General features: G+C 51.5%; 1 protein-coding gene across 1 annotated transcript in view; it reads left to right on the plus strand.

The window, feature by feature from the left end:
• The window catches only part of vipr2 (vasoactive intestinal peptide receptor 2), a 179102-nt gene that overhangs the window by 114366 nt on the left and 37775 nt on the right, over positions 1–26961 (plus strand). The window contains exons 7-8 of the mRNA XM_068007939.1: positions 17867–18017; positions 18123–18183. Coding sequence (XP_067864040.1) covers positions 17867–18017; positions 18123–18183 — 212 coding nt within the window. The remainder of the gene's footprint in view (positions 1–17866; positions 18018–18122; positions 18184–26961) is intronic.

Genomic DNA, 26961 nt, shown 5'->3' on the forward strand with positions numbered 1-26961 from the left:
GGGGTGATTCCTGTCACTAGTGTGAGAGTGGGGTGGTTCCTGTCACTCTCGTGTGAGAGTGGGGTGGTTCCTGTCATTAGTGTGAGAGTGGGGTGGTTCCTGTCACTCTAGTGTGAGAGTGGGGTGGTTCCTGTCACTCTAGTGTGAGAGTGGGGTGGTTCCTGTCATTAGTGTGAGAGTGGGGTGGTTCCTGTCACTCTAGTGTGAGAGTGGGGTGGTTCCTGTCACTCTAGTGTTAGAGTGGGGTGGTTCCTGTCATTAGTGTGAGAGTGGGGTGGTTCCTGTCACTCTAGTGTGAGAGTGGGGTGGTTCCTGTCACTCTAGTGTTAGAGTGGGGTGGTTCCTGTCACTCTAGTGTAAGAGTGGGGTGGTTCCTGTCACTCTAGTGTGAGAGTGGGGTGGTTCCTGTCATTAGTGTGAGAGTGGGGTGGTTCCTGTCACTCTAGTGTGAGAGTGGGGTGGTTCCTGTCACTCTAGTGTTAGAGTGGGGTGGTTCCTGTCACTCTAGTGTGAGAGTGGGGTGGTTCCTGTCACTCTAGTGTGAGAGTGGGGTGGTTCCTGTCACTCTAGTGTGAGAGTGGGGTGGTTCCTGTCATTAGTGTGAGAGTGGGGTGGTTCCTGTCACTCTAGTGTGAGAGTGGGGTGGTTCCTGTCACTCTAGTGTGAGAGTGGGGTGGTTCCTGTCACTCTAGTGTGAGGGTGGGGTGGTTCCTGTCATTAGTGTGAGAGTGGGGTGGTTCCTGTCACTCTAGTGTGAGGGTGGGGTGGTTCCTGTCATTAGTGTGAGAGTGGGGTGGTTCCTGTCACTAGTGTGAGAGTGGGGTGGTTCCTGTCACTCTAGTGTGAGGGTGGGGTGGTTCCTGTCATTAGTGTGAGAGTGGGGTGGTTCCTGTCACTCTAGTGTGAGAGTGGGGTGGTTCCTGTCATTAGTGTGAGAGTGGGGTGGTTCCTGTCCTAGTGTGAGGGTGGGGTGGTTCCTGTCACTCTAGTGTGAGAGTGGGGTGATTCCTGTCACTAGTGTGAGAGTGGGGTGGTTCCTGTCATTAGTGTGAGAGTGGGGTGGTTCCTGTCACTCTAGTGTGAGAGTGGGGTGGTTCCTGTCACTCTAGTGTGAGAGTGGGGTGGTTCCTGTCACTAGTGTGAGAGTGGGGTGGTTCCTGTCACTAATGTGAGGGTGGGGTGGTTCCTGTCATTAGTGTGAGAGTGGGGTGGTTCCTGTCACTCTAGTGTGAGAGTGGGGTGATTCCTGTCACTAGTGTGAGAGTGGGGTGGTTCCTGTCACTCTAGTGTGAGAGTGGGGTGGTTCCTGTCACTCTAGTGTGAGAGTGGGGTGGTTCCTGTCACTCTAGTGTGAGAGTGGGGTGGTTCCTGTCACTCTAGTGTGAGAGTGGGGTGGTTCCTGTCACTCTAGTGTGAGGGTGGGGTGGATCCTGTCACTCTAGTGTGAGAGTGGGGTGATTCCTGTCACTCTAGTGTGAGGGTGGGGTGGTTCCTGTCACTCTAGTGTGAGGGTGGGGTGGTTCCTGTCACTCTAGTGTGAGAGTGGATTGATTCCTGTCACTCTAGTGTGAGAGTGGGGTGGTTCCTGTCACTCTAGTGTGAGAGTGGGGTGGTTCCTGTCACTCTAGTGTGAGAGTGGGGTGATTCCTGTCACTCTAGTGTGAGAGTGGGTTGATTCCTGTCACTCTAGTGTGAGAGTGGGGTGGTTCCTGTCACTCTAGTGTGAGAGTGGGGTGGTTCCTGTCATTAGTGTGAGAGTGGGGTGGTTCCTGTCACTAGTGTGAGAGTGGGGTGGTTCCTGTCACTCTAGTGTGAGAGTGGGGTGGTTCCTGTCATTAGTGTGAGAGTGGGGTGGTTCCTGTCATTAGTGTGAGAGTGGGGTGGTTCCTGTCACTCTAGTGTGAGAGTGGGGTGATTCCTGTCACTCTAGTGTGAGAGTGGGGTGGTTCCTGTCACTCTAGTGTGAGAGTGGGGTGGTTCCTGTCACTCTAGTGTGAGAGTGGGGTGGTTCCTGTCACTAGTGTGAGAGTGGGGTGGTTCCTGTCACTCTAGTGTGAGGGTGGGGTGGTTCCTGTCACTCTAGTGTGAGAGTGGGGTGGTTCCTGTCACTAGTGTGAGAGTGGGGTGGTTCCTGTCATTAGTGTGAGAGTGGGGTGGTTCCTGTCACTCTAGTGTGAGAGTGGGGTGGTTCCTGTCACTCTAGTGTGAGAGTGGGGTGGTTCCTGACACTAATGTGAGAGTGGGGTGGTTCCTGTCACTCTAGTGTGAGAGTGGGGTGGTTCCTGTCATTAGTGTGAGAGTGGGGTGGTTCCTGTCACTCTAGTGTGAGAGTGGGGTGATTCCTGTCACTAGTGTGAGAGTGGGGTGATTCCTGTCACTAGTGTGAGAGTGGGGTGGTTCCTGTCATTAGTGTGAGAGTGGGGTGGTTCCTGTCACTAATGTGAGGGTGGGGTGGTTCCTGTCATTAGTGTGAGGGTGGGGTGGTTCCTGTCACTCTAGTGTGAGGGTGGGGTGGTTCCTGTCACTCTAGTGTGAGAATGGGGTGGTTCCTGTCACTCTAGTGTGAGAGTGGGGTGATTCCTGTCACTAGTGTGAGAGTGGGGTGGTTCCTGTCACTAATGTGAGGGTGGGGTGGTTCCTGTCATTAGTGTGAGAGTGGGGTGGTTCCTGTCACTCTAGTGTGAGAGTGGGGTGGTTCCTGTCACTCTAGTGTGAGAGTGGGGTGGTTCCTGTCACTCTAGTGTGAGAGTGGGGTGGTTCCTGTCATTAGTGTGAGGGTGGGGTGGTTCCTGTCACTCTAGTGTGAGAGTGGGGTGGTTCCTGTCACTCTAGTGTGAGAGTGGGGTGGTTCCTGTCACTCTAGTGTGAGGGTGGGGTGGTTCCTGTCATTAGTGTGAGAGTGGGGTGGTTCCTGTCACTCTAGTGTGAGAGTGGGGTGGTTCCTGTCATTAGTGTGAGAGTGGGGTGATTCCTGTCACTAGTGTGAGAGTGGGGTGGTTCCTGTCATTAGTGTGAGAGTGGGGTGGTTCCTGTCACTCTAGTGTGAGAGTGGGGTGATTCCTGTCATTAGTGTGAGAGTGGGGTGGTTCCTGTCACTCTAGTGTGAGAGTGGGGTGGTTCCTGACACTAGTGTGAGAGTGGGGTGGTTCCTGTCACTCTAGTGTGAGAGTGGGGTGGTTCCTGTCACTAGTGTGAGAGTGGGGTGGTTCCTGTCATTAGTGTGAGAGTGGGGTGGTTCCTGTCACTCTAGTGTGAGAGTGGGGTAATTCCTGTCACTCTCGTGTGAGAGTGGGGTGATTCCTGTCACTCTAGTGTGAGAGTGGGGTGGTTCCTGTCACTCTAGTGTGAGAGTGGGGTGGTTCCTGTCACTCTAGTGTGAGAGTGGGGTGGTTCCTGTCATTAGTGTGAGAGTGGGGTGGTTCCTGTCACTCTAGTGTGAGAGTGGGGTGGTTCCTGTCACTCTAGTGTGAGAGTGGGGTGGTTCCTGTCATTAGTGTGAGAGTGGGGTGGTTCCTGTCACTAGTGTGAGAGTGGGGTGGTTCCTGTCACTCTAGTGTGAGAGTGGGGTGGTTCCTGTCACTCTAGTGTGAGAGTGGGGTAATTCCTGTCACTCTAGTGTGAGAGTGGGGTGATTCCTGTCACTCTAGTGTGAGAGTGGGGTGGTTCCTGTCACTCTAGTGTGAGAGTGGGGTGGTTCCTGTCACTCTAGTGTGAGAGTGGGGTGATTCCTGTCACTCTAGTGTGAGGGTGGGGTGGTTCCTGTCACTCTAGTGTGAGAGTGGGTTGATTCCTGTCACTCTAGTGTGAGAGTGGGGTGGTTCCTGTCACTCTAGTGTGAGAGTGGGTTGATTCCTGTCACTCTAGTGTGAGAGTGGTTTGATTCCTGTCACTCTAGTGTGAGAGTGGGGTGGTTCCTGTCACTCTAGTGTGAGAGTGGGGTGATTCCTGTCACTCTAGTGTGAGGGTGGTGTGGTTCCTGTCACTCTAGTGTGAGAGTGGGTTGATTCCTGTCACTCTAGTGTGAGAGTGGGTTGATTCCTGTCACTCTAGTGTGAGAGTGGGGTGGTTCCTGTCACTCTAGTGTGAGAGTGGGGTGATTCCTGTCACTAGTGTGAGAGTGGGGTGGTTCCTGTCACTCTAGTGTGAGAGTGGGGTGGTTCCTGTCACTCTAGTGTGAGAGTGGGGTGATTCCTGACTCTAGTGTGAGAGTGGGGTGGTTCCTGTCACTAGTGTGAGAGTGGGGTGGTTCCTGTCACTCTAGTGTGAGAGTGGGGTGGTTCCTGTCACTCTAGTGTGAGAGTGGGGTGGTTCCTGTCACTCTAGTGTGAGAGTGGGGTGGTTCCTGTCACTAGTGTGAGAGTGGGGTGGTTCCTGTCACTCTAGTGTGAGAGTGGGTTGATTCCTGTCACTCTAGTGTGAGAGTGGGGTGGTTCCTGTCACTCTAGTGTGAGAGTGGGGTGATTCCTGTCACTCTAGTGTGAGAGTGGGTTGATTCCTGTCACTCTAGTGTGAGAGTGGGGTGGTTCCTGTCACTCTAGTGTGAGAGTGGGGTGATTCCTGTCACTCTAGTGTGAGAGTGGGGTGATTCCTGTCATTAGTGTGAGAGTGGGGTGATTCCTGTCATTAGTGTGAGAGTGGGGTGATTCCTGTCATTAGTGTGAGAGTGGGGTGGTTCCTGTCACTCTCGTGTGAGAGTGGGTTGATTCCTGTCACTCTAGTGTGAGAGTGGGGTGGTTCCTGTCACTCTAGTGTGAGAGTGGGGTGGTTCCTGTCACTCTCGTGTGAGAGTGGGTTGATTCCTGTCACTCTAGTGTGAGAGTGGGGTGGTTCCTGTCACTCTAGTGTGAGGATGGGGTGGTTCCTGTCACTCTAGTGTGAGAGTGGGGTGGTTCCTGTCACTCTAGTGTGAGAGTGGGGTGGTTCCTGTCACTCTAGTGTGAGAGTGGGGTGGTTCCTGTCATTAGTGTGAGAGTGGGGTGGTTCCTGTCACTCTAGTGTGAGAGTGGGGTGGTTCCTGTCATTAGTGTGAGAGTGGGGTGGTTCCTGTCACTAGTGTGAGAGTGGGGTGATTCCTGTCACTCTAGTGTGAGAGTGGGGTGGTTCCTGTCACTAGTGTGAGAGTGGGGTGGTTCCTGTCATTAGTGTGAGAGTGGGGTGGTTCCTGACACTAGTGTGAGAGTGGGGTGGTTCCTGTCACTCTAGTGTGAGAGTGGGGTGGTTCCTGTCATTAGTGTGAGAGTGGGGTGGTTCCTGTCACAAGTGTGAGAGTGGGGTGGTTCCTGACACTAGTGTGAGAGTGGGGTGGTTCCTGTCACTCTAGTGTGAGAGTGGGGTGGTTCCTGTCACTCTAGTGTGAGAGTGGGGTGGTTCCTGTCACTCTAGTGTGAGAGTGGGGTGGTTCCTGTCATTAGTGTGAGAGTGGGGTGGTTCCTGTCATTAGTGTGAGAGTGGGGTGGTTCCTGTCACTCTAGTGTGAGAGTGGGGTGATTCCTGTCACTAGTGTGAGAGTGGGGTGATTCCTGTCACTAATGTGAGGGTGGGGTGGTTCCTGTCATTAGTGTGAGAGTGGGGTGGTTCCTGTCATTAGTGTGAGAGTGGGGTGGTTCCTGTCACTCTAGTGTGAGAGTGGGGTGATTCCTGTCACTAGTGTGAGAGTGGGGTGGTTCCTGTCATTAGTGTGAGAGTGGGGTGGTTCCTGTCACTAATGTGAGGGTGGGGTGGTTCCTGTCACTAGTGTGAGAGTGGGGTGGTTCCTGTCATTAGTGTGAGAGTGGGGTGGTTCCTGTCACTCTAGTGTGAGAGTGGGGTGGTTCCTGTCACTAGTGTGAGAGTGGGGTGATTCCTGTCACTAGTGTGAGAGTGGGGTGGTTCCTGTCATTAGTGTGAGAGTGGGGTGGTTCCTGTCACTAATGTGAGGGTGGGGTGGTTCCTGTCATTAGTGTGAGGGTGGGGTGGTTCCTGTCACTCTAGTGTGAGGGTGGGGTGGTTCCTGTCACTCTAGTGTGAGAATGGGGTGGTTCCTGTCACTCTAGTGTGAGAGTGGGGTGATTCCTGTCACTAGTGTGAGAGTGGGGTGGTTCCTGTCACTAATGTGAGGGTGGGGTGGTTCCTGTCACTAGTGTGAGGGTGGGGTGGTTCCTGTCACTCTAGTGTGAGAGTGGGGTGGTTCCTGTCATTAGTGTGAGGGTGGGGTGGTTCCTGTCACTCTAGTGTGAGAGTGGGGTGGTTCCTGTCATTAGTGTGAGAGTGGGGTGGTTCCTGTCACTCTAGTGTGAGGGTGGGGTGGTTCCTGTCACTCTAGTGTGAGAGTGGGGTAATTCCTGTCACTCTAGTGTGAGAGTGGGGTGATTCCTGTCACTCTAGTGTGAGAGTGGGGTGGTTCCTGTCACTCTAGTGTGAGAGTGGGGTGGTTCCTGTCACTCTAGTGTGAGAGTGGGTTGATTCCTGTCACTCTAGTGTGAGAGTGGGGTGGTTCCTGTCACTCTAGTGTGAGAGTGGGGTGATTCCTGTCACTCTAGTGTGAGCGTAGGGTGGTTCCTGTCACTCTAGTGTGAGGGTGGGGTGATTCCTGTCACTCTAGTGTGAGGGTGGGGTGGTTCCTGTCACTCTAGTGTGAGAGTGGGTTGATTCCTGTCACTCTAGTGTGAGAGTGGGGTGGTTCCTGTCACTCTAGTGTGAGAGTGGGTTGATTCCTGTCACTCTAGTGTGAGAGTGGGGTGGTTCCTGTCACTCTAGTGTGAGAGTGGGGTGGTTCCTGTCACTCTAGTGTGAGAGTGGGGTGGTTCCTGTCATTAGTGTGAGAGTGGGGTGGTTCCTGTCACTAGTGTGAGAGTGGGGTGGTTCCTGTCACTCTAGTGTGAGAGTGGGGTGGTTCCTGTCATTAGTGTGAGAGTGGGGTGGTTCCTGTCACTAGTGTGAGAGTGGGGTGGTTCCTGTCACTCTAGTGTGAGAGTGGGGTGGTTCCTGTCATTAGTGTGAGAGTGGGGTGGTTCCTGTCACTAGTGTGAGAGTGGGGTGGTTCCTGTCACTCTAGTGTGAGAGTGGGGTGATTCCTGTCACTAGTGTGAGAGTGGGGTGATTCCTGTCACTCTAGTGTGAGAGTGGGGTGGTTCCTGTCATTAGTGTGAGAGTGGGGTGGTTCCTGTCACTAGTGTGAGAGTGGGGTGGTTCCTGTCACTCTAGTGTGAGAGTGGGGTGATTCCTGTCACTAGTGTGAGAGTGGGGTGATTCCTGTCACTCTAGTGTGAGAGTGGGGTGGTTCCTGTCATTAGTGTGAGAGTGGGGTGGTTCCTGTCACTCTAGTGTGAGAGTGGGGTGGTTCCTGTCACGAGTGTGAGAGTGGGGTGGTTCCTGTCACTCTAGTGTGAGAGTGGGGTGGTTCCTGTCACGAGTGTGAGAGTGGGGTGGTTCCTGTCACTCTAGTGTGAGAGTGGGGTGATTCCTGTCACTAGTGTGAGAGTGGGGTGGTTCCTGTCATTAGTGTGAGAGTGGGGTGGTTCCTGTCATTAGTGTGAGAGTGGGGTGGTTCCTGTCACTCTAGTGTGAGAGTGGGGTGATTCCTGTCACTCTAGTGTGAGAGTGGGGTGGTTCCTGTCACTCTAGTGTGAGAGTGGGGTGGTTCCTGTCATTAGTGTGAGAGTGGGGTGGTTCCTGTCACTCTAGTGTGAGAGTGGGGTGGTTCCTGTCACTCTAGTGTGAGAGTGGGGTGGTTCCTGTCACTCTAGTGTGAGAGTGGGGTGATTCCTGTCACTAGTGTGAGAGTGGGGTGATTCCTGTCACTAGTGTGAGAGTGGGGTGGTTCCTGTCACTAATGTGAGGGTGGGGTGGTTCCTGTCATTAGTGTGAGAGTGGGGTGGTTCCTGTCACTCTAGTGTGAGAGTGGGGTGGTTCCTGTCATTAGTGTGAGAGTGGGGTGGTTCCTGTCACTAGTGTGAGAGTGGGGTGGTTCCTGTCACTCTAGTGTGAGAGTGGGGTGGTTCCTGTCATTAGTGTGAGAGTGGGGTGGTTCCTGTCATTAGTGTGAGAGTGGGGTGGTTCCTGTCACTCTCGTGTGAGAGTGGGGTGATTCCTGTCACTAGTGTGAGAGTGGGGTGGTTCCTGTCACTAATGTGAGGGTGGGGTGGTTCCTGTCATTAGTGTGAGAGTGGGGTGGTTCCTGTCACTCTAGTGTGAGAGTGGGGTGGTTCCTGTCACTAATGTGAGGGTGGGGTGGTTCCTGTCATTAGTGTGAGAGTGGGGTGGCTCCTGTCACTCTAGTGTGAGAGTGGGGTGGTTCCTGTCACTAGTGTGAGAGTGGGGTGGTTCCTGTCATTAGTGTGAGAGTGGGGTGGTTCCTGTCACTCTAGTGTGAGAGTGGGGTGATTCCTGTCACTAGTGTGAGAGTGGGGTGGTTCCTGTCACTAATGTGAGGGTGGGGTGGTTCCTGTCATTAGTGTGAGAGTGGGGTGGTTCCTGTCATTAGTGTGAGAGTGGGGTGGTTCCTGTCACTAGTGTGAGAGTGGGGTGGTTCCTGTCACTCTAGTGTGAGGGTGGGGTGGTTCCTGTCACTAGTGTGAGAGTGGGTTGATTCCTGTCACTCTAGTGTGAGAGTGGGGTGGTTCCTGTCACTAGTGTGAGAGTGGGGTGGTTCCTGTCATTAGTGTGAGAGTGGGGTGGTTCCTGTCACTCTAGTGTGAGAGTGGGGTGGTTCCTGTCACTAGTGTGAGAGTGGGGTGATTCCTGTCACTAGTGTGAGAGTGGGGTGGTTCCTGTCACTCTAATGTGAGAGTGGGGTGATCCCTGTCACTAGTGTGAGAGTGGGGTGATTCCTGTCACTAGTGTGAGAGTGGGGTGGTTCCTGTCACTCTAGTGTGAGAGTGGGGTGGTTCCTGTCACTAGTGTGAGAGTGGGGTGATTCCTGTCACTCTAATGTGAGAGTGGGGTGATTCCTGTCACTAGTGTGAGAGTGGGGTGGTTCCTGTCACTCTAGTGTGAGAGTGGGGTGGTTCCTGTCACTCTAATGTGAGAGTGGGGTGGTTCCTGTCACTAGTGTGAGAGTGGGGTGATTCCTGTCACTCTAATGTGAGAGTGGGGTGATTCCTGTCACTAGTGTGAGAGTGGGGTGGTTCCTGTCACTCTAATGTGAGAGTGGGGTGATTCCTGTCACTAGTGTGAGAGTGGGGTGGTTCCTGTCACTCTAGTGTGAGAGTGGGGTGGTTCCTGTCACTAGTGTGAGAGTGGGGTGGTTCCTGTCATTAGTGTGAGAGTGGGGTGATTCCTGACTCTAGTGTGAGGGTGGGGTGGTTCCTGTCACTAATGTGAGGGTGGGGTGGTTCCTGTCACTCTAGTGTGAGAGTGGGGTGGTTCCTGTCACTCTAGTGTGAGAGTGGGGTGGTTCCTGTCATTAGTGTGAGGGTGGGGTGGTTCCCGTCACTAGTGTGAGAGTGGGGTGGTTCCTGTCATTAGTGTGAGAGTGGGGTGGTTCCTGTCATTAGTGTGAGGGTGGGGTGGTTCCTGTCACTCTAGTGTGAGAGTGGGGTGGTTCCTGTCACTAGTGTGAGAGTGGGGTGGTTCCTGTCACTAGTGTGAGAGTGGGGTGGTTCCTGTCATTAGTGTGAGAGTGGGGTGGTTCCTGTCACTCTAGTGTGAGAGTGGGGTGGTTCCTGTCATTAGTGTGAGGGTGGGGTGGTTCCTGTCACTAGTGTGAGAGTGGGGTGGTTCCTGTCACTCTAGTGTGAGAGTGGGGTGGTTCCTGTCATTAGTGTGAGGGTGGGGTGGTTCCTGTCACTAGTGTGAGAGTGGGGTGGTTCCTGTCATTAGTGTGAGAGTGGGGTGGTTCCTGTCATTAGTGTGAGGGTGGGGTGGTTCCTGTCACTCTAGTGTGAGAGTGGGGTGGTTCCTGTCACTAGTGTGAGAGTGGGGTGGTTCCTGTCACTAGTGTGAGAGTGGGGTGGTTCCTGTCACTCTAGTGTGAGAGTGGGGTGGTTCCTGTCACTAGTGTGAGAGTGGGGTGATTCCTGTCACTAGTGTGAGAGTGGGGTGGTTCCTGTCACTCTAATGTGAGAGTGGGGTGGTTCCTGTCACTAGTGTGAGAGTGGGGTGATTCCTGTCACTCTAATGTGAGAGTGGGGTGATTCCTGTCACTAGTGTGAGAGTGGGGTGGTTCCTGTCACTCTAATGTGATAGTGGGGTGGTTCCTGTCACTAGTGTGAGAGTGGGGTGATTCCTGTCACTCTAATGTGAGAGTGGGGTGATTCCTGTCACTAGTGTGAGAGTGGGGTGGTTCCTGTCACTCTAGTGTGAGAGTGGGGTGGTTCCTGTCACTAGTGTGAGAGTGGGGTGGTTCCTGTCACTAGTGTGAGAGTGGGGTGGTTCCTGTCATTAGTGTGAGAGTGGGGTGGTTCCTGTCACTCTAGTGTGAGAGTGGGGTGGTTCCTGTCACTCTAGTGTGAGAGTGGGGTGGTTCCTGTCACTCTCGTGTGAGAGTGGGGTGGTTCCTGTCACTAGTGTGAGAGTGGGGTGGTTCCTGTCACTCTAGTGTGAGAGTGGGGTGGTTCCTGTCACTCTAGTGTGAGAGTGGGGTGGTTCCTATCACTCTAGTGTGAGAGTGGGGTGGTTCCTGTCACTCTAGTGTGAGAGTGGGGTGGTTCCTGTCACTCTAGTGTGAGAGTGGGGTGGTTCCTGTCACTCTAGTGTGAGAGTGGGGTGGTTCCTGTCACTCTAGTGTGAGAGTGGGGTGGTTCCTGTCACTCTAGTGTGAGAGTGGGGTGGTTCCTGTCACTCTAGTGTGAGGGTGGGGTGGTTCCTGTCACTCTAGTGTGAGAGTGGGGTGGTTCCTGTCACTCTAGTGTGAGAGTGGGGTGGTTCCTGTCACTAGTGTGAGAGTGGGGTGGTTCCTGTCACTAGTGTGAGGGTGGGGTGGTTCCTGTCACTCTAGTGTGAGGGTGGGGTGGTTCCTGTCATTAGTGTGAGAGTGGGGTGATTCCTGTCACTCTAGTGTGAGAGTGGGGTGGTTCCTGTCATTAGTGTGAGAGTGGGGTGGTTCCTGTCACTCTAGTGTGAGAGTGGGGTGGTTCCTGTCATTAGTGTGAGAGTGGGGTGGTTCCTGTCACTAATGTGAGGGTGGGGTGGTTCCTGTCACTCTATTGTGAGAGTGGGGTGGTTCCTGTCACTAGTGTGAGAGTGGGGTGGTTCCTGTCACTCTAGTGTGAGAGTGGGGTGGTTCCTGTCACTAGTGTGAGAGTGGGGTGATTCCTGTCACTCTAGTGTGAGGGTGGGGTGGTTCCTGTCACTCTAGTGTGAGCGTGGGGTGGTTCCTGTCACTCTAGTGTGAGAGTGGGGTGATTCCTGTCACTCTAGTGTGAGAGTGGGGTGGTTCCTGTCACTAATGTGAGAGTGGGGTGGTTCCTGTCATTAGTGTGAGAGTGGGGTGGTTCCCGTCACTCTAGTGTGAGAGTGGGGTGGTTCCTGTTACTAGTGTGAGAGTGGGGTGATTCCTGTCACTAGTGTGAGGTTGGGGTGGTTCCTGTCACTCTAGTGTGAGAGTGGGGTGGTTCCTGTCATTAGTGTGAGAGTGGGGTGGTTCCTGTCACTAGTGTGAGAGTGGGGTGGTTCCTGTCACTCTAGTGTGAGAGTGGGGTGGTTCCTGTCACTCTAGTGTGAGAGTGGGGTGGTTCCTGTCACTCTAGTGTGAGGGTGGGGTGGTTCCTGTCACTCTAGTGTGAGAGTGGGGTGGTTCCTGTCATTAGTGTGAGAGTGGGGTGGTTCCTGTCACTCTAGTGTGAGAGTGGGGTGGTTCCTGTCACTAGTGTGAGAGTGGGGTGATTCCTGTCACTAGTGTGAGGGTGGGGTGGTTCCTGTCACTAATGTGAGGGTGGGGTGGTTCCTGTCATTAGTGTGAGAGTGGGGTGATTCCTGTCACTAGTGTGAGGGTGGGGTGGTTCCTGTCACTCTAGTGTGAGAGTGGGGTGGTTCCTGTCATTAGTGTGAGAGTGGGGTGGTTCCTGTCACTCTAGTGTGAGGGTGGGGTGTTTCCTGTCACTCTAGTGTGAGAGTGGGGTGGTTCCTGTCACTCTAGTGTGAGAGTGGGATGATTCCTGTCACTCTAGTGTGAGAGTGGGGTGGTTCCTGTCACTCTAGTGTGAGAGTGGGATGATTCCTGTCACTCTAGTGTGAGAGTGGGGTGGTTCCTGTCACTCTAGTGTGAGAGTGGGGTGGTTCCTGTCACTAATGTGAGAGTGGGGTGGTTCCTGTCATTAGTGTGAGAGTGGGGTGGTTCCTGTCACTCTAGTGTGAGAGTGGGGTGGTTCCTGTCACTAGTGTGAGAGTGGGGTGATTCCTGTCACTAGTGTGAGGGTGGGGTGGTTCCTGTCACTCTAGTGTGAGAGTGGGGTGGTTCCTGTCATTAGTGTGAGAGTGGGGTGGTTCCTGTCACTCTAGTGTGAGAGTGGGGTGGTTCCTGTCACTCTAGTGTGAGAGTGGGGTGGTTCCTGTCACTAGTGTGAGAGTGGGGTGGTTCCTGTCATTAGTGTGAGAGTGGGGTGGTTCCTGTCATTAGTGTGAGAGTGGGGTGGTTCCTGTCATTAGTGTGAGAGTGGGGTGGTTCCTGTCACTAGTGTGAGGGTGGGGTGGTTCCTGTCACTCTAGTGTGAGAGTGGGGTGGTTCCTGTCACTCTAGTGTGAGAGTGGGGTGGTTCCTGTCATTAGTGTGAGGGTGGGGTGGTTCCTGTCACTCTAGTGTGAGAGTGGGGTAATTCCTGTCACTAGTGTGAGAGTGGGGTGGTTCCTGTCACTCTCGTGTGAGAGTGGGGTGGTTCCTGTCACTCTAGTGTGAGAGTGGGGTGATTCCTGACACTAGTGTGAGAGTGGGGTGGTTCCTGTCACTCTAGTGTGAGAGTGGGGTGGTTCCTGTCACTCTAGTGTGAGAGTGGGGTGATTCCTGTCACTAGTGTGAGAGTGGGGTGGTTCCTGTCACTAGTGTGAGAGTGGGGTGGTTCCTGTCACTAGTGTGAGAGTTGGGTGATTCCTGACACTAGTTTGAGGGTGGGGCAACTCCTATCACTAGCACGGTCTTAACCACGCACACCTGAACATGTCTAAGAGTGCCAGGAGGATGCCCCACCACCGCTATTTAAAGGGATCATGCAGGTGTTGCAGGTTAGTTGCTGGATTATTGCTTCTGGCTGCTGGTAGAATAGGAAGTGTTTTTTGAAGCCCCCTATACTTACAGAGTGGTTTGGCAGGTGTTGCCTTACGGTTTGGAAAGTTACAACAGTGGTTGAACAAGATTCCTGGCAACCATGGGTGGTCTGCTCGGGCTCCCGCTGGACATTGAGCACGACTCGGAGCATGCAGAGAGGCCACGCACAGCAGGTCAAGCTGCGAGGAGAGGGAGGAGGAGGCGCAGGACACTGAGCAGGAGGCCATATCCCATTAGGACCTTCAGGGAACAATACCCCCCCCCCCCCTCAACATGATCGAAGAGCAATGCATCCGACGGCTGAGGTTCACCAAGGAAGCCGTGACCGAGATCTGCGAACTGCTGCAGCCACAAATTCAGCCTCAGAGCAGGGCAAGGACAGCATTGCCTGTGGCTGTGAAGGTAACTGTGGCGCTGAACTTCTACGGTTCTGGATCCTTTCAGGCCTCTGCTGGCGATCTGTGCAACATCTTGCAGTTTGCCACGCACTATACGAGATGCGGAACAGGTTCATCACGTTCCCTTTTGATAGAGACAAGCAGAACGAGCAAGCACAAGGGTTTGCTCGCATTGCAGACTTCCCCATGGTGCAGGGTACCATTGACTGCACACATGTTGCCCTGCGTGCTCCACATATGAATTCAACCGTATTCATGAACCGAAAGGGGTTTCACTCCCTGAACATGCAGCTGATGTGCGACCACACGCATCGTATCATGGAGATCGATGCCCGCTACCCTGGGAACAGTCGTGACGCCTTTGTTATGCGGCAGTACAACGTGCCAGCTATCTTTCACCCGGCTCGGCAAGTCATAGACTGGCTACTGCGTGAAAGGGCTGCCCCCTCATGCAGTGGCTCATGACTCCGGTGCAGCATGCACACACACATGCAAAGCAGGCCTACAACGACAGCCGTGCTGCCACACGAAATGTTGTCGAGCATACCAAAGGCCCCCCTGAAACAACACTTCCACTGCTTGGACTGTCCTGGAGGAGCCCTGCAGTACTCCGCTGAGTGGGTGGGAAGATTTGCGGTGCTATGCTGCATGCTGCATGCTGCACAACCTCGCCATCATGAGGGACCAGCCCTTGCCACCGGTGATCCGATAAGACCCTGAGCCAGAGATAGAGGAGGAGGAGGAGGCTGAGGAGGAGGAGCAGGAGGAGGAAGTGGAGGAAGACTCAAGGGGTCAACAAGGAGCACACGCCTTGTCTGTAAGGGCTCTGCATGTTCACCTAATCCATGCCCGGTATCAATAATGTGAACAACAACTCCCAAGTCACCAACAGTCCTACGCTCCCCACCTTTCCGCTCCCACATGACCATCATATCACCCTCCATCTGATCGCACATTGGTTTCCCTCTCAAACTATTACTATTCACCCTTGTGCATTCCCTTGATGCCTGTTGTTCGTGTGCCTTTACCTATCCTAGTGCTCCTAAGAGGTGCATCCCCAGTGGCTGGAGCATGGGTGGTGGGAGGCTTCTGACCCTCAATTGAGGAGCGTGCAGATGGCCATGGAGGACGATCTCAAGCAGCTCTGGGCCGGGGGGGCCCGGCTTCAGACTGCACCATCTCGGCCGGGGCTGCAGTGTTCTGGCCTGGCTGGCTGACAGGCAACAGCAAGGGCACTGGCAGAGTGGCAGGGGTGGGATCAGGAATGCTGTTATCTGGAGAGAGAGGACAGCAGGACCGACTGCCATGGCTCCACTGTCGCTCTTCCAGGGCAGCGCCTCAGCAATCCTAGTGATCAGCTGGAGAACAGATTGCTGGAGTGCTGAGATGCCTTGGAAGCCCCGGTCCACAGTGGTCCCCAGAGCCACAATAGCAGCAGTCTGAGCTTCCATTGCAGCAGTCTGAGCTTCCATTGCAGCAGTCTGAGCTTCCATTGCAGCAGTCTGAGCTTCCATAGCAGCAGTCTGAACTTCCATTGCAGCAGTCTGAACTTCCATTGCAGCAGTCTGAACTTCCATTGCAGCAGTCTGAACTTCCATTGCAGCAGTCTGAACTTCCATTGCAGCAGTCTGAACTTCCATAGCAGCAGTCTGAGCTTCCATTGCAGCAGTCTGAGCTTCCATTGCAGCAGTCTGAACTTCCATAGCAGCAGTCTGAGCTTCCATTGCAGCAGTCTGAGCTTCCATTGCAGCCGTCTGAGCTTCCATAGCAGCAGTCTGAACTTCCATTGCAGCAGTCTGAACTTCCATAGCAGCAGTCTGAACTTCCATTGCAGCAGTCTGAGCTTCCATTGCAGCAGTCTGAGCTTCCATTGCAGCAGTCTGAGCAGCAACAGTAGCTTGCAGACCTTTGATGACATCGGTTTGTGCTGCAAAGGCAGCTGTTTGTGCTGCAATGGAAGCCATGACATCATCCTTCAGATGCTGTATCATGGTGGGTTCCACAGGTGTGCTGATGGAGGTGACCACCTGTTCCATGTTGGAAAGGATGGGCTCCAAGCTCTGTGCAAAGCCCTGTCCAAGTTGGAGCTGGACTCCTCCATGCCCCTTCTCATTATGTGCAGGCTTTCTGGCAGGCTTTCCAGTGCCCCAAGCAATTGACGCCCATCAGCCGTCTTCTGTAGCCTGGCCCATCGAAGTCCTCATCTGACTCCTCTGCAGCAGAACTAGTGAGCGACCTCTCCCTCTGGCGAGTTGGCACCTGTGGTATCCGGTCCCCCCGCCCCGGGCTCCTGCATACTTGAGCTCGGTGTCTCACCATGTGTAGATCCCTCCTCTAACCTAGCCTCTAAACAACGTGCAGTGTCAGTCTCTGAGCTGGTGGATGCAAGTGCCAGATCGAGTGACGGTGTGTCCTCCTCCTCCTCCTCCTCCCCCACCTCCTCCTCCTCGGGTGCCGCCACGTGTTCTTGGGTATCTGCAATGACAAAGGAAATAGGTTGAGTTGTGGAGCGGGGAGAGGAGCAAGTAAGACGTGCGTGCCGACAGCATCTGCAGCACGTGAGTCAGAAAAGATTATGGGAGGAGGGAGATGTGGGAAACGAGAAGGAGTATTAGATATGCAGAGACCCCCTTCATCGGGAACTCCGGCGCGGCATGTTGTCATGGCTGCAGCGATGGCCCGCCCAATGTGATGCAGAGCATGGTCTCCTCCATGGAGGTGAGAATGTGTAGGCATGCCCATCCTCCCTCAGGTCTCTCCTGCTGCCGGCTGTTATGTGCCACCTTCTCCTGCAAGAGAGTGGGCCGTGTGTCATTGAGTATCCTGCAAAGTGTCTGGGTGATGCGCCTGTCATGGTTGAATAGCTGCCAGTGTGTGTGACCTGTGAGTGGTGGTTGTGTGGCCTGCAAGTGTGGTACTGTGTGCGGGTGAGATGCAGCATGCCAAGTGCAGCATTGCGTATGGATGGGCAATGTTTGTTGGTGGGTGGGTGACGGGGGGGAGGTGTCGTGCATGGAGCAGTGGTGCAGTTGGTAGGATGTGCCACTCACATTCACTCACCTTGACCACTCATGTCAAATCATTGAACTTCTTTCAGCACTGCACCCACGTGCGTGGTGCCATGCTCCTGGCGTTGACTTCCTGGGCCACCGCCTCCCACTGCCTGCGAAGCTGGAGTCTGGAGGGTCTCCTGCCACCCTGTGGGTATAGGTTGGCTCTCCTTTCATCCACCCCTTCCACCAGGGCCTCCAGTGCATCGTCCGAGAGGCGTGGGGCGCGCCCTCGTACCTGTCCCGCGATCCATCCTGCCATCTTTCCCTCCTCCCAGTAGACTGCGCGCCTGCCCTTTAAAATGGGCACCTGCACCTTTAAGAGTTGCAGGCTGCCTGTGACATGCGCTGGCCATGCCTCATTTCAGCTTCCTAATTCTCTGTGCAGCCTCTCAGCTGGCTGCACGGAGGAATCATTCTTTTTTTTATTCATTCATGGGATGTGGGCATCGCTGGCAAGGCCGGTATTTATTACCCATCCCTAATTGCCCTTGAGATTATTAGCAGGCAGCACAATGTTCACGTTCTGCCTGCGCAGGAAACATCGGGCACGGGTGAGTCACGGATCACAGTACCTGCGCCCTGTTTGTGGCCTTGTCCAATTTAACCCCCATTATTGCCTTTGGTGTGGTGCAGAAATAAGCAGCAAAACTGAGTCCAAATGTCAGGAACTAAAGTTAAGAGAAAAGGTTAAAAAAAGTTGGCCTTATGTTCTTTGGAAAAGAGACTTCAAAGTGACATAAATTGAAGTGTTCAAGATTTTAAAGAAAATTGACATTGTTTACTGTCTAGATAAATTACTTACTGTGGTGAAGTGTGCAAATATCAAGGACCCATATATTAAACTTGGGTTGAGATGTATTAAATAAGATGGACTTGTTGGTCATATCCTGTTCCTAAAAGTGCTGATGTTTTAATGTCTTTATTCCTGCCAACATTGTTCATTTCATGAACAGTGGAACTAAACTGAATAGTCAACAAGTCAGTGGTTAGAATTTACAACTTCATGTAAAGGAGTTGAGGAGTAGGAAGTCTTCCGGTGGGACCACCTCTGGCATCTTTGCAGACAGCAGTCACTCTACTCTGCTGGTGAGGTCCATTATCCTTAGTGACTGAAGTGACATTCGATTGGAAAATATGCAATGTTCTGCATTTTCCAATGTTATTTTTAGCCAACATGTTTATGCAGCCTCTTCTTTTGATCACGGCTGAGCACCATTCCTCTGTTTGTTTCGTTCTAGGTTGGCTGTAAAGCTATCTTGGTGTTCTTCCAGTACTTCATCATTGCCAACTTCTACTGGCTGTTAGTGGAAGGCTTGTACCTGCACACACTCCTCATGGTCTTTTTCTCTGAAAATAAGTACTTTGTTCTCTACATGCTGATCGGCTGGGGTAAGACTATTTTTTTGATGATCAGAAAACGTTATTGACAGATTTCAGATAAAAATCCGTCCAAACTTATTTTGACTTTAATTGACCGGATGATATTTTCTGCAGGTATCCCAACACTCTTTGCAATTCTCTGGACTATTACGAGAATCTATTTAGAAGACATTGAGTGAGTATTAGAGAAAAAAAATGTTTGATTAATGACAGTTTTCTAGTTGAGCTCCGTCACCAGCATAAAACCACCTTTTGGTCCGTGCAAAATATCGCACAGACAGACGAAAATACTGCTACTGCTTTTCTCTCTTTTTTGGGATTTTCCAATTTCTGGGAATGTTATCTGATATGTTTCTTCACTTTTCTCAGTCGTTTTTTTATCCTCTTCCATCCACCTCTACTGCTAGGGGGAGGTGCAGAGAGGGACTGGTGCACAGCCTCTCCCAGACAACTGCAACTGCCCCTTATAGCTAGAGAAAGAAAGGATTTGTATTTATATTTCGGGACCTCAGGACATCCCAAAGCATTTTACAGCCAATGAATTACTTTTTGAATTGTAGTCGCCGTTGTAATGGAGGAAACGCAGCAGCCAATTTGTTCACAGCAAGGTCGCACAAACGGTAATGAGATAATGACCAGATAATCTGATTTTTAGTGATGTTGGTTGAGGAATAAATATTGGCCAGGACACCAGGGAGAATTCCCCTGCTCTTCTTCGAAATAGTGCAATGGGATCTTTTACATCCAACTGAGAGGAGAAACAGGGCCTCAGTTTAACGTCTCATCCAAAAGAGAGCACCTCTGACAGTGCAGCACTCCCTCAGTTCTGTACTGAAGTGTCAGCCAAGATTTTGTGCTCAAGTCTCTGGAGTGGGGCTTGAACCTATGACCTTCATGACTCAGAGGTGAGAGTGCTGCTAATTGAGCCACAGCAGAGCTTTATTTCTCTGTGTTATTCTAGGTTGGCTGTAAAGCTATCTTGATATTCTTACAGTAATTCCAGTACTTCATCATGGCCCTCTAGTCCCTAGAGGCATTAGGGATTCCAGGAACATCTCTTCCCTCTGGGGGTTGGGTTGGTGGGGGATGGGGAACTGAAGCCTCTGCTGGGCACCTACTCACTCAATGCAGCTCATGTTGGGAACGGAACAGAAGAAGACTTGAACCTTTTTCTGTTTATCAAATGATAAAATTCCCTATGAAGGAGCAAATGAATGATGAAGTGAATTAAGTTAAATTAATGCAATCTGTCTACTGTATATAAAAGTTTGGAGAGTATCCATCACACTTTACACTTCAATGCATCCAAATTACGAAAGAGAAAGGCCAGGAATTTCACAGTGAAGTCAATAGCAGGTTATTGGAACTTGATGGGAGAAACGTGCAGATTGTCCTGAAGTCTGAAGTTGATAAGCACTTGGCATACTGCTCTCGCCACAGTAATTGAACTCTGTAAGTCTCGTGCTTGTGCTTACTTACAGCGCTTTGTGACCAGTTTAAACACAGTGGTGCTTTAGCAGCGGAATAATGTGTTACCCGGTGTAATGGCTCCTGTCGTTGTAAAACAGCGTAAGATCCAACTGACAGCTAGCGATACCCCGGTCAGTCCGTTAGTCATAATAAAAATGTAAAAATCAGCTGGCAATCTCACTCAAAATGGTCAAACTCAAAGTCTGGTGAGGCACGCTGTTCAGTTGGTGCCATAATAGGTCATCCCTGTCTGCTAAATTAGTGATGTTAGGAATGCTGCCTTTTAAAAATGTTATTAGCTGTTACAGTCATGATGCAGGGAGCTTAAGACATTTCTATTCCGACTGTTACCTTAGCAAGAACATTCTCCGACAGCTGGATTCATTTTTGCTTCCATTAATTGGCCAGATATCATTCATGTAGGTGACAGCTGGCATCATTCTCAATGGCAACAAAGACACAGGAATTTAAAAGTGGCGCACTCTAATAATTATATTTTTCAGGCTTGACTAAAAATCAACAATTTCACAAAAAACCCTAAAAACTTTTTAAAACTTTACTGTAACTTTTATATCAACAACACCAAGAAAAAGGGCCAAAGGCAACATTCTTAAAATGTTAGGCACAGGAGGGGATAAATCATGAAGCAGTGGTTGGAGGATGCAAAGCTTGGGTTTTAAATCCGACAGCTATCGACGACACAGGATACCTTCACCTCCTCTCTTAGCTCGATTCGATCCGAGGTCCCAGAGGTGAAATCTCAGCTCGATGCTTTTAGGGACAAGACTGGAGGGTAATCTTCGCCTTCACTGCCTGGGCGGTAATCCAACAGAGGGGAGTGCCCACCTGTTGTGGAACTCCTTCCGATTTTCATCCCACAATTACTGCCCATGCGTTGAAGGTGAAAATTACCCCCCCCCCCCACTCTAGGGTGTTTAGGGGCTGGTGAAAGGGTTAAGCAAAGTATGATATTGGCTTTTCAGATGGATAGTAAGAACATAAGAACATAAGAAATAGGAGCAGGAGTAGGCCACATGGGCCCTCGAGTCTGCTCCGCCATTCAATCAGATCATGGCTGATCTTCAACCTCAGCTCCACTTTCCTGCCCGATCCCCATATCCCTTGATTACCCTAGAGTCCAGAAATCTATCCATCTCAGCCTTGAATATATTCAATGACTCAGCATCCACAGTGCTCTGGGGTAGAGAATTCCCAAGATTCACAACCCTCTGAGTGCAGACATTCCTCCTCATCTCATAGTGTGGCAGGTCCAAGAATCTGTACAGTTTTGATTCATAAGAAATTCTATAAGTTATCTTTTTACATGAACTTGTAGCTTGGCTCAGGCACTAGAAAGTTTAAAATGGGAAGCCATGGCTGCTGTGATTGTTAAAAGACTCTTTCTCTTAGCTTGCGAGCTACCAGAAAATCATAACAGGGGAGGGGGAGGATCAACTTCCACCCAAAACATGCTTGAGGCCGGGAGGAGCAGCCGTGCTGCCCACCTGAAGCCAGGGTCACGAGGCCCGAACCATTTTCAGGTTTGGGCCTCGTTTGAATGTTAGTGGCAAGATGGCAGGCACCAAATGGGCCTTTCACTGCAGCTCGCCAGTTGTGGGAGTGTAGGAAATCGGCCGGCTCCTACGATGAGCTGGTCAGCAGGTCTGGCCGGGGGTGGGGGGGAGGAGGAGGGGGGGGTAGGAGAGGAGAGGGGAGCACTCCTGCTCCTCCTGGCCCCACAGAAGAAAAAAAAAGTTTTGGGCCCCTTTTGTGTCCCTTTACGAACCTTTGCTGCTCACCACTTGGTACAAATGGGCGGATCCTACCCGCTGAATGTTCTGCCTATTTTTACTTCACAGTTGCAGTCGGGATCCTACCACGGCACAGGACCCCAATTTACATAGTTCCCATCTGGTACAGGTGGGCACGTTGTTCACCATTCACAGGCCCACTTGAAAATTGCATCAGGCGGGCCTTGGACATCCATGGGGTTGCCAAAGTGATCACTCCCCCCCCCGCCAAACAATTGTCAACTGCTGGCTGCCCATTTTCCAGATGAGAAACAGGCAGCCCGGCCCTTGAAACTAGCCCTCGATATTTCTCTGGGGGTGTCACATATTAACGACAATTTTAAAATAGCCCTGTTAGCTGCATTGTTGAAAGGAAGTCATTTGATTCCTAAATCAAATGAGGCAGATACTAAACTCTCTGGGGGCCAGTAACTAATGAGGACAAATCTGCACTGGCGAGGCTCAGTACTGGTTTGACGTTGTTTACACTTGTGGATTCCTTTTGTCTTTATCACTGCAGGAAATCATTCAAAGCAGGCCCATTTTGATTAACGGCAAAGAATAACTTTTTTTTTAGCTTAAGAAACAAAAACAGAGAACATTCAGGTCAGGCAGCAGCTGGGAAGTCAGCAGACAAGTTAACGTTTTGGGTGTGGGAACCTGAGGATATTACTGATGAATAGTATTTTAAAAAGGAACAGAACAAGGGGAAGCGGGAGGGGAAAAAAAAAACCCGAAAAAGTCAAATACGGGAAAAGAAATACAGGTGGAAAACAGGAGATGGTTAAATGGCAGGTAACAGAAAGGGAAGCATGTAAAACTGGCAAAGCAGAGCAAACTCCCGTGACCTAGACGCCTGCTAGAAGAAAAAGGCAGGTAGACACCAAGGGGTAAGGTTCTTGCTCTTGACACCAATTTCTGGTTGCAAATAATCTTTATTGAGTTTGACCGAGTCTTGACGCACTCAATGGGCTCGAATTTAGCAGGCCTGCGGGTTCCCAGCGGGTGGTCCTCCGGGAGCGTGGTCAACACGCTCGGCGAAATTAGTGGGTTGCCCACGCGATCGTAGCAGGCAACCCACTAATAGGAATCAATTACCTGCTCCTCCGGGGTCCACGGCGCTGGCCTGCGCGTCGGTCGGGCTGCGCATGCGCAGTACAATCTGTCAGCTGGAGGCTCTCTAGTTAAAGGGGCAGTCCTCCACTGACAGATGCTGCAACCAATGGGACAAATTGCAGCATGGAGCAGCCCAGGGGGAAGGCTGCTCCCAGTTTAATGATGCCTCACCCCAGGTATCATCAGATGGGGTGAGGAGGAGGGGGAGGACACAGATCTTCCCCCCGGCGGGCGGGAGGAAGCGGTCTGCCTCTGCCACCAAGAAGGCCTGGCTCGAGGTGGCAGAGGGTGTCACCTGCGCCACCAACATATCGCCCACCTGCATACAGTGCAGGAGGCGCTGCAATGACCGCAGTAGGTCAGCCGCAGTGAGAACACGAAGTCTTTCCCCTACACTCCGTCTGCCACAACACTGCCCCCACCCCACATCTCCTTCGGCACCGCCAACACTATTCTGTCACATCACCCTTCATACCCACTCACACCCCATCCTCATCTTACCTCCACCTACTCACCTCGCCAGTACTCACCCTGCCACTAACACGCAACCCAATCCTCATACAATCTCATTGCTCCATCCCATACTCACCCTCTCGTGCATCTCCCTCACGGCCAGCCTCACTCAACCTGCCACCACCTGTGCTGCAGCCACAGGGCATGCATCACATATGTGCAGTAGGCAGCGTAAGGCGAACGTCTCGTCAGCATGAAGGGGGTGCACAAGGGTGTCTGAGGGTTTGTCATGGGTGTTACCCATATTGAATTTCAGAGCAACAAACAGCACACATTATATTGACACCACCACTGCCATGTCTCCGCGAATCCTGTCCGTTTTGTCCAATAATGCCCGCTCCTGGGTATCACTATGAGGACCCACCACTGATGCCACCCATCGTGTTACTGCAGAGTAGGTGCAAGTGTATTTGCAGGGCTCGTCCGCGCAGACGACTGAGAGACATCGGCGGTGTAGCCGGCTGCACCCTGGAAGGTGTGGAGGGCAGTGGTGACTTTGCCAGCGACAGGTAAGCAGTTGGTGCTGGGGCCAGCCAGGAGCAGCTCGGCATGAAAGAGGCTGCAGATCTCCACGACTACATGTCGAGCGAATCTGCGCCTTGGTCTGTGGACCCTGTGGCGAGGGTAGTGCCCTCTGCGACGCGTCTCTCTCTGCGGTAGCCCTCCCTCCTGCTGTGCAGGTGGGCGTGCAACAACACCGTGTTGGGGGGATCCACGTCTCTGCGGCGGACGGCGTGGACTGCGAGGCTGCTGGGGCTGGTCATGCTCTTCGTCCTCCGAGGGTCTCCACACACCACCCAACTGGCAGGTGTTGGTCTGAGGGGTTGTGCAGGGTAGGTGTGTGGTTCCTCGGACTGGGGCTGCGGTTTCGTGTCGGTCTGTCCTCTGGCTTGGCGGGGGGTGGTGGAGGGCAGGGGTTGCCCTATGTGACGCGGTGGCCTCCTGCGTGGGTGAGGGCTCTCCCCCGTGGAGCGCACCTTGGCACCTGCCACAGGCTGCTGGCTGCAACACGCCTGGTTGGAGGGAGACTGTTTCCCCCAGTGTGGGAAACTCACTGCCTTGAACCTAAAATCCCACACTTCCTCTTTTGACAGCTGATTCAGCTCATTAACTGACCACAACAAGCAAGGTAAGTACTCTCAAGTGGAACCCCGCTGGCTTTAATTGCCTGCGGGATTCCCACCAGCGGGGCTTGCGCGCGCAGCCCCGCACGTCAGCGCGGTACCCGGAAGTGGCCGGGATTTCGTCGCGATCCGGTCACGTGACCGGATATCGGGATTTTCGGGGCCACCCCGCTGGGAACCCGCCGGAAACACGATCCTAAAATCGAGCTCTCAGTTTTCTAGTTTTGCAGTGTCCTTACTGATCTGTTGATCATTGTCTTGTTTGATTGTAATATAGACCACCCTCTTCTCTGGGAGACCACTGACCCCTTATATAGCTTTCCTTGCTATCAAAAGACCTCTACTTGCTGACAAAGCGTTTTCTTCCTAAATGTTATCCATACCCTAAAGAATTCTGGGAATGAACAACTTAACCATTTTATTATTTCCAGCTACAGTACAAGTCCACAAAGTATTTAAAAGTGAAAAGAAATCAAAAATCTCAATCATAGAGTAGCAAATGTTGTGCCTTTGTTTAAGAAGGGCGGCAGGGAAAAGCCTGGGAACTACAGACCAGTGAGCCTGACATCTGTAGTGGGTAAGTTGTTAGAGGGTATTCTGAGGGACAGGATCTACAGGCATTTGGAGAGGCAGGGACTAATTAGGAACAGTCAGCATGGTTTTGTGAGAGGAAAATCATGTCTCACAAATTTGATTGAGTTTTTTGAAGGGGTAACCAAGAAGATAGATGAGGGCTGTGCAGTAGACGTGGTCTACATGGACTTCAGCAAAGCATTTGACAAGGTACCGCATGGTAGGTTGTTACATAAGGTTAAATCTCATGGGATCCAAGGTGAGGTAGCCAATTGGATACAAAATTGGCTTGACGACAGAAGACAGAGGGTGGTTGTAGAGGGTTGTTTTTCAAACTGGATGCCTGTGTCCAGCGGTGTGCCTCAGGGATCGGTGCTGGGTCCGCTGTTATTTGTTATTTATATTAATGATTTGGATGAGAATTTAGGAGGCATGGTTAGTAAGTTTGCAGATGACACCAAGATTGGTGGCATTGTGGACAGTGAAGAAGGTTATCTAGGATTGCAGTGGGCCGATGAATGGCAGATGGAGTTTAATTTAGATAAATGTGAGGTGATGCATTTTGGTAGATCGAATCGGGCCAGGACCTACTCCGTTAATGGTAGGGCGTTGGGGAGAGTTATAGAACAAAGAGATCTGGGAGTACAGATTCATAGCTCCTTGAAAGTGGAGTCACAGGTGGATAGGGTGGTGAAGAAGGGATTCGGCATGCTTGGTTTCATTGGTCAGATCATTGAATGCAGGAGTTGGGATGTCTTGTTGAAGTTGTACAGGGCATTGGTGAGGCCACACTTGGAGTACTGTGTACAGTTCTGGTCACCCTATTATAGAAAGGATATTATTAAACTAGAAAGAGTGCAGAAAAGATTTACTAGGATGCTACCGGGACTTGATGGTTTGACTTACAGGGAGAGGTTAGACAGACTGGGACTTTTTTCCCTGGAGAGTAGGAGGTTAAGGGGTGATCTTATAGAAGTCTATAAAATAATGAGGGGCATAGATAAGGTCGATAGTCAAAATCTTTTCCCAAAGGTAGGGGAGTCTATAACGAGGGGGCATAGATTTAAGGTGAGAGGGGAGAGATACAAAAGGGTCCAGAGGGGCAATTTTTTCACTCAAAGGGTGGTGAGTGTCTGGAACGAGCTGCCAGAGGCAGTAGTAGAGGCGGGTACAATTTTGTCTTTTAAAAAGCATTTGGACAGTTACATGGGTAAGATGGGTATAGAGGGATATGGGCCAAGTGCAGGCAATTGGGACTAGCTTAGTGGTATAAACTGGGCGACATGGACATGTTGGGCCGAAGGGCCTGTTTCCATGTTGTAACTTCTATGATTCTATGATTCATATGAGATTAAACCAAATCCTAATCCTATGTATATAAGAATAGGGTATCTTACAAAGGGTGCAGACCAGCCATGCCAGCATTCGGATGGCCAACCCCCATTCCCCCATTCCCAAAGATGCTGGCACACTCATCCCACATTACCGGCAGCTCCTTCCAGGGAGAGAATGGGGAATGTAGTTACGGTTGGAAGTTGTTAAAGTCCATATTAAGGTCAGAGGGCAGCAAAGTGCCTAATAGAAAGATACGGAGCTATTCCTTAAGCTTGTGTTGAGCGTCACTGGAACAGTGTGGAATAGTTCCTTCTATTTCTTTACCTGTATTTGTGCTTGTGGAGGCTTAACCTATCCCCCTTCCCCTTGTTCTGTTCCTATTTAAATGCTGTTCATCCGTAATATCTTTCGGCAAAAAACTGGGTGGGGGTTGGCAGTTAAAAGGGAGTGAGAAACTTCTGCCCGACCCTGCTGACACAAACCGAAACTGGCAGGGTCTTTGTTTAAATATGCAGATCGGGTCCCGATGATGTCATCGGCACCCGACCGCAATCTTAACCCCAGGCCTGCGCAGGGAGACCCTATTTTGGAATGAATTGTGAATATGGGTATTTATCCTATGTAAGGCCTACTTGCTCCCCTCCCCCCTGCCCTTCACCTCACTCTATCGAGTGTTTAACGTTCTCTATCCTATTGACGTAGATGATACTTCTGCTATTTTATCAAAATAAATATATACTAAAAATCTTAAATGCCCTCTGATAATTGAAATACATATTCTGGTGGCTTGGAACAACGTGGCGTAGACTTTGGGAAATGCTCAGGATATTAGCTACAGTCAATGTGGTAAATATTCTGTTTCACCCCATGGGCTGTAATCCTTCATAGATCCCGGCCAATTTACGTTCTATTCAAAATAACGGCATGGAAATCGGGCGGGTTCTACAGCGGGCGGGTAATCCGCTGCACAGATTACTGCACATTGAAGGCAAAAATGTACCCCCATGTCTGAAACATTCACGAGCTCCCATT

This window comes from Heptranchias perlo, chromosome 2 (assembly GCF_035084215.1).
Source record: "Heptranchias perlo isolate sHepPer1 chromosome 2, sHepPer1.hap1, whole genome shotgun sequence".
NCBI classification, from domain to species: domain Eukaryota; kingdom Metazoa; phylum Chordata; class Chondrichthyes; order Hexanchiformes; family Hexanchidae; genus Heptranchias; species Heptranchias perlo.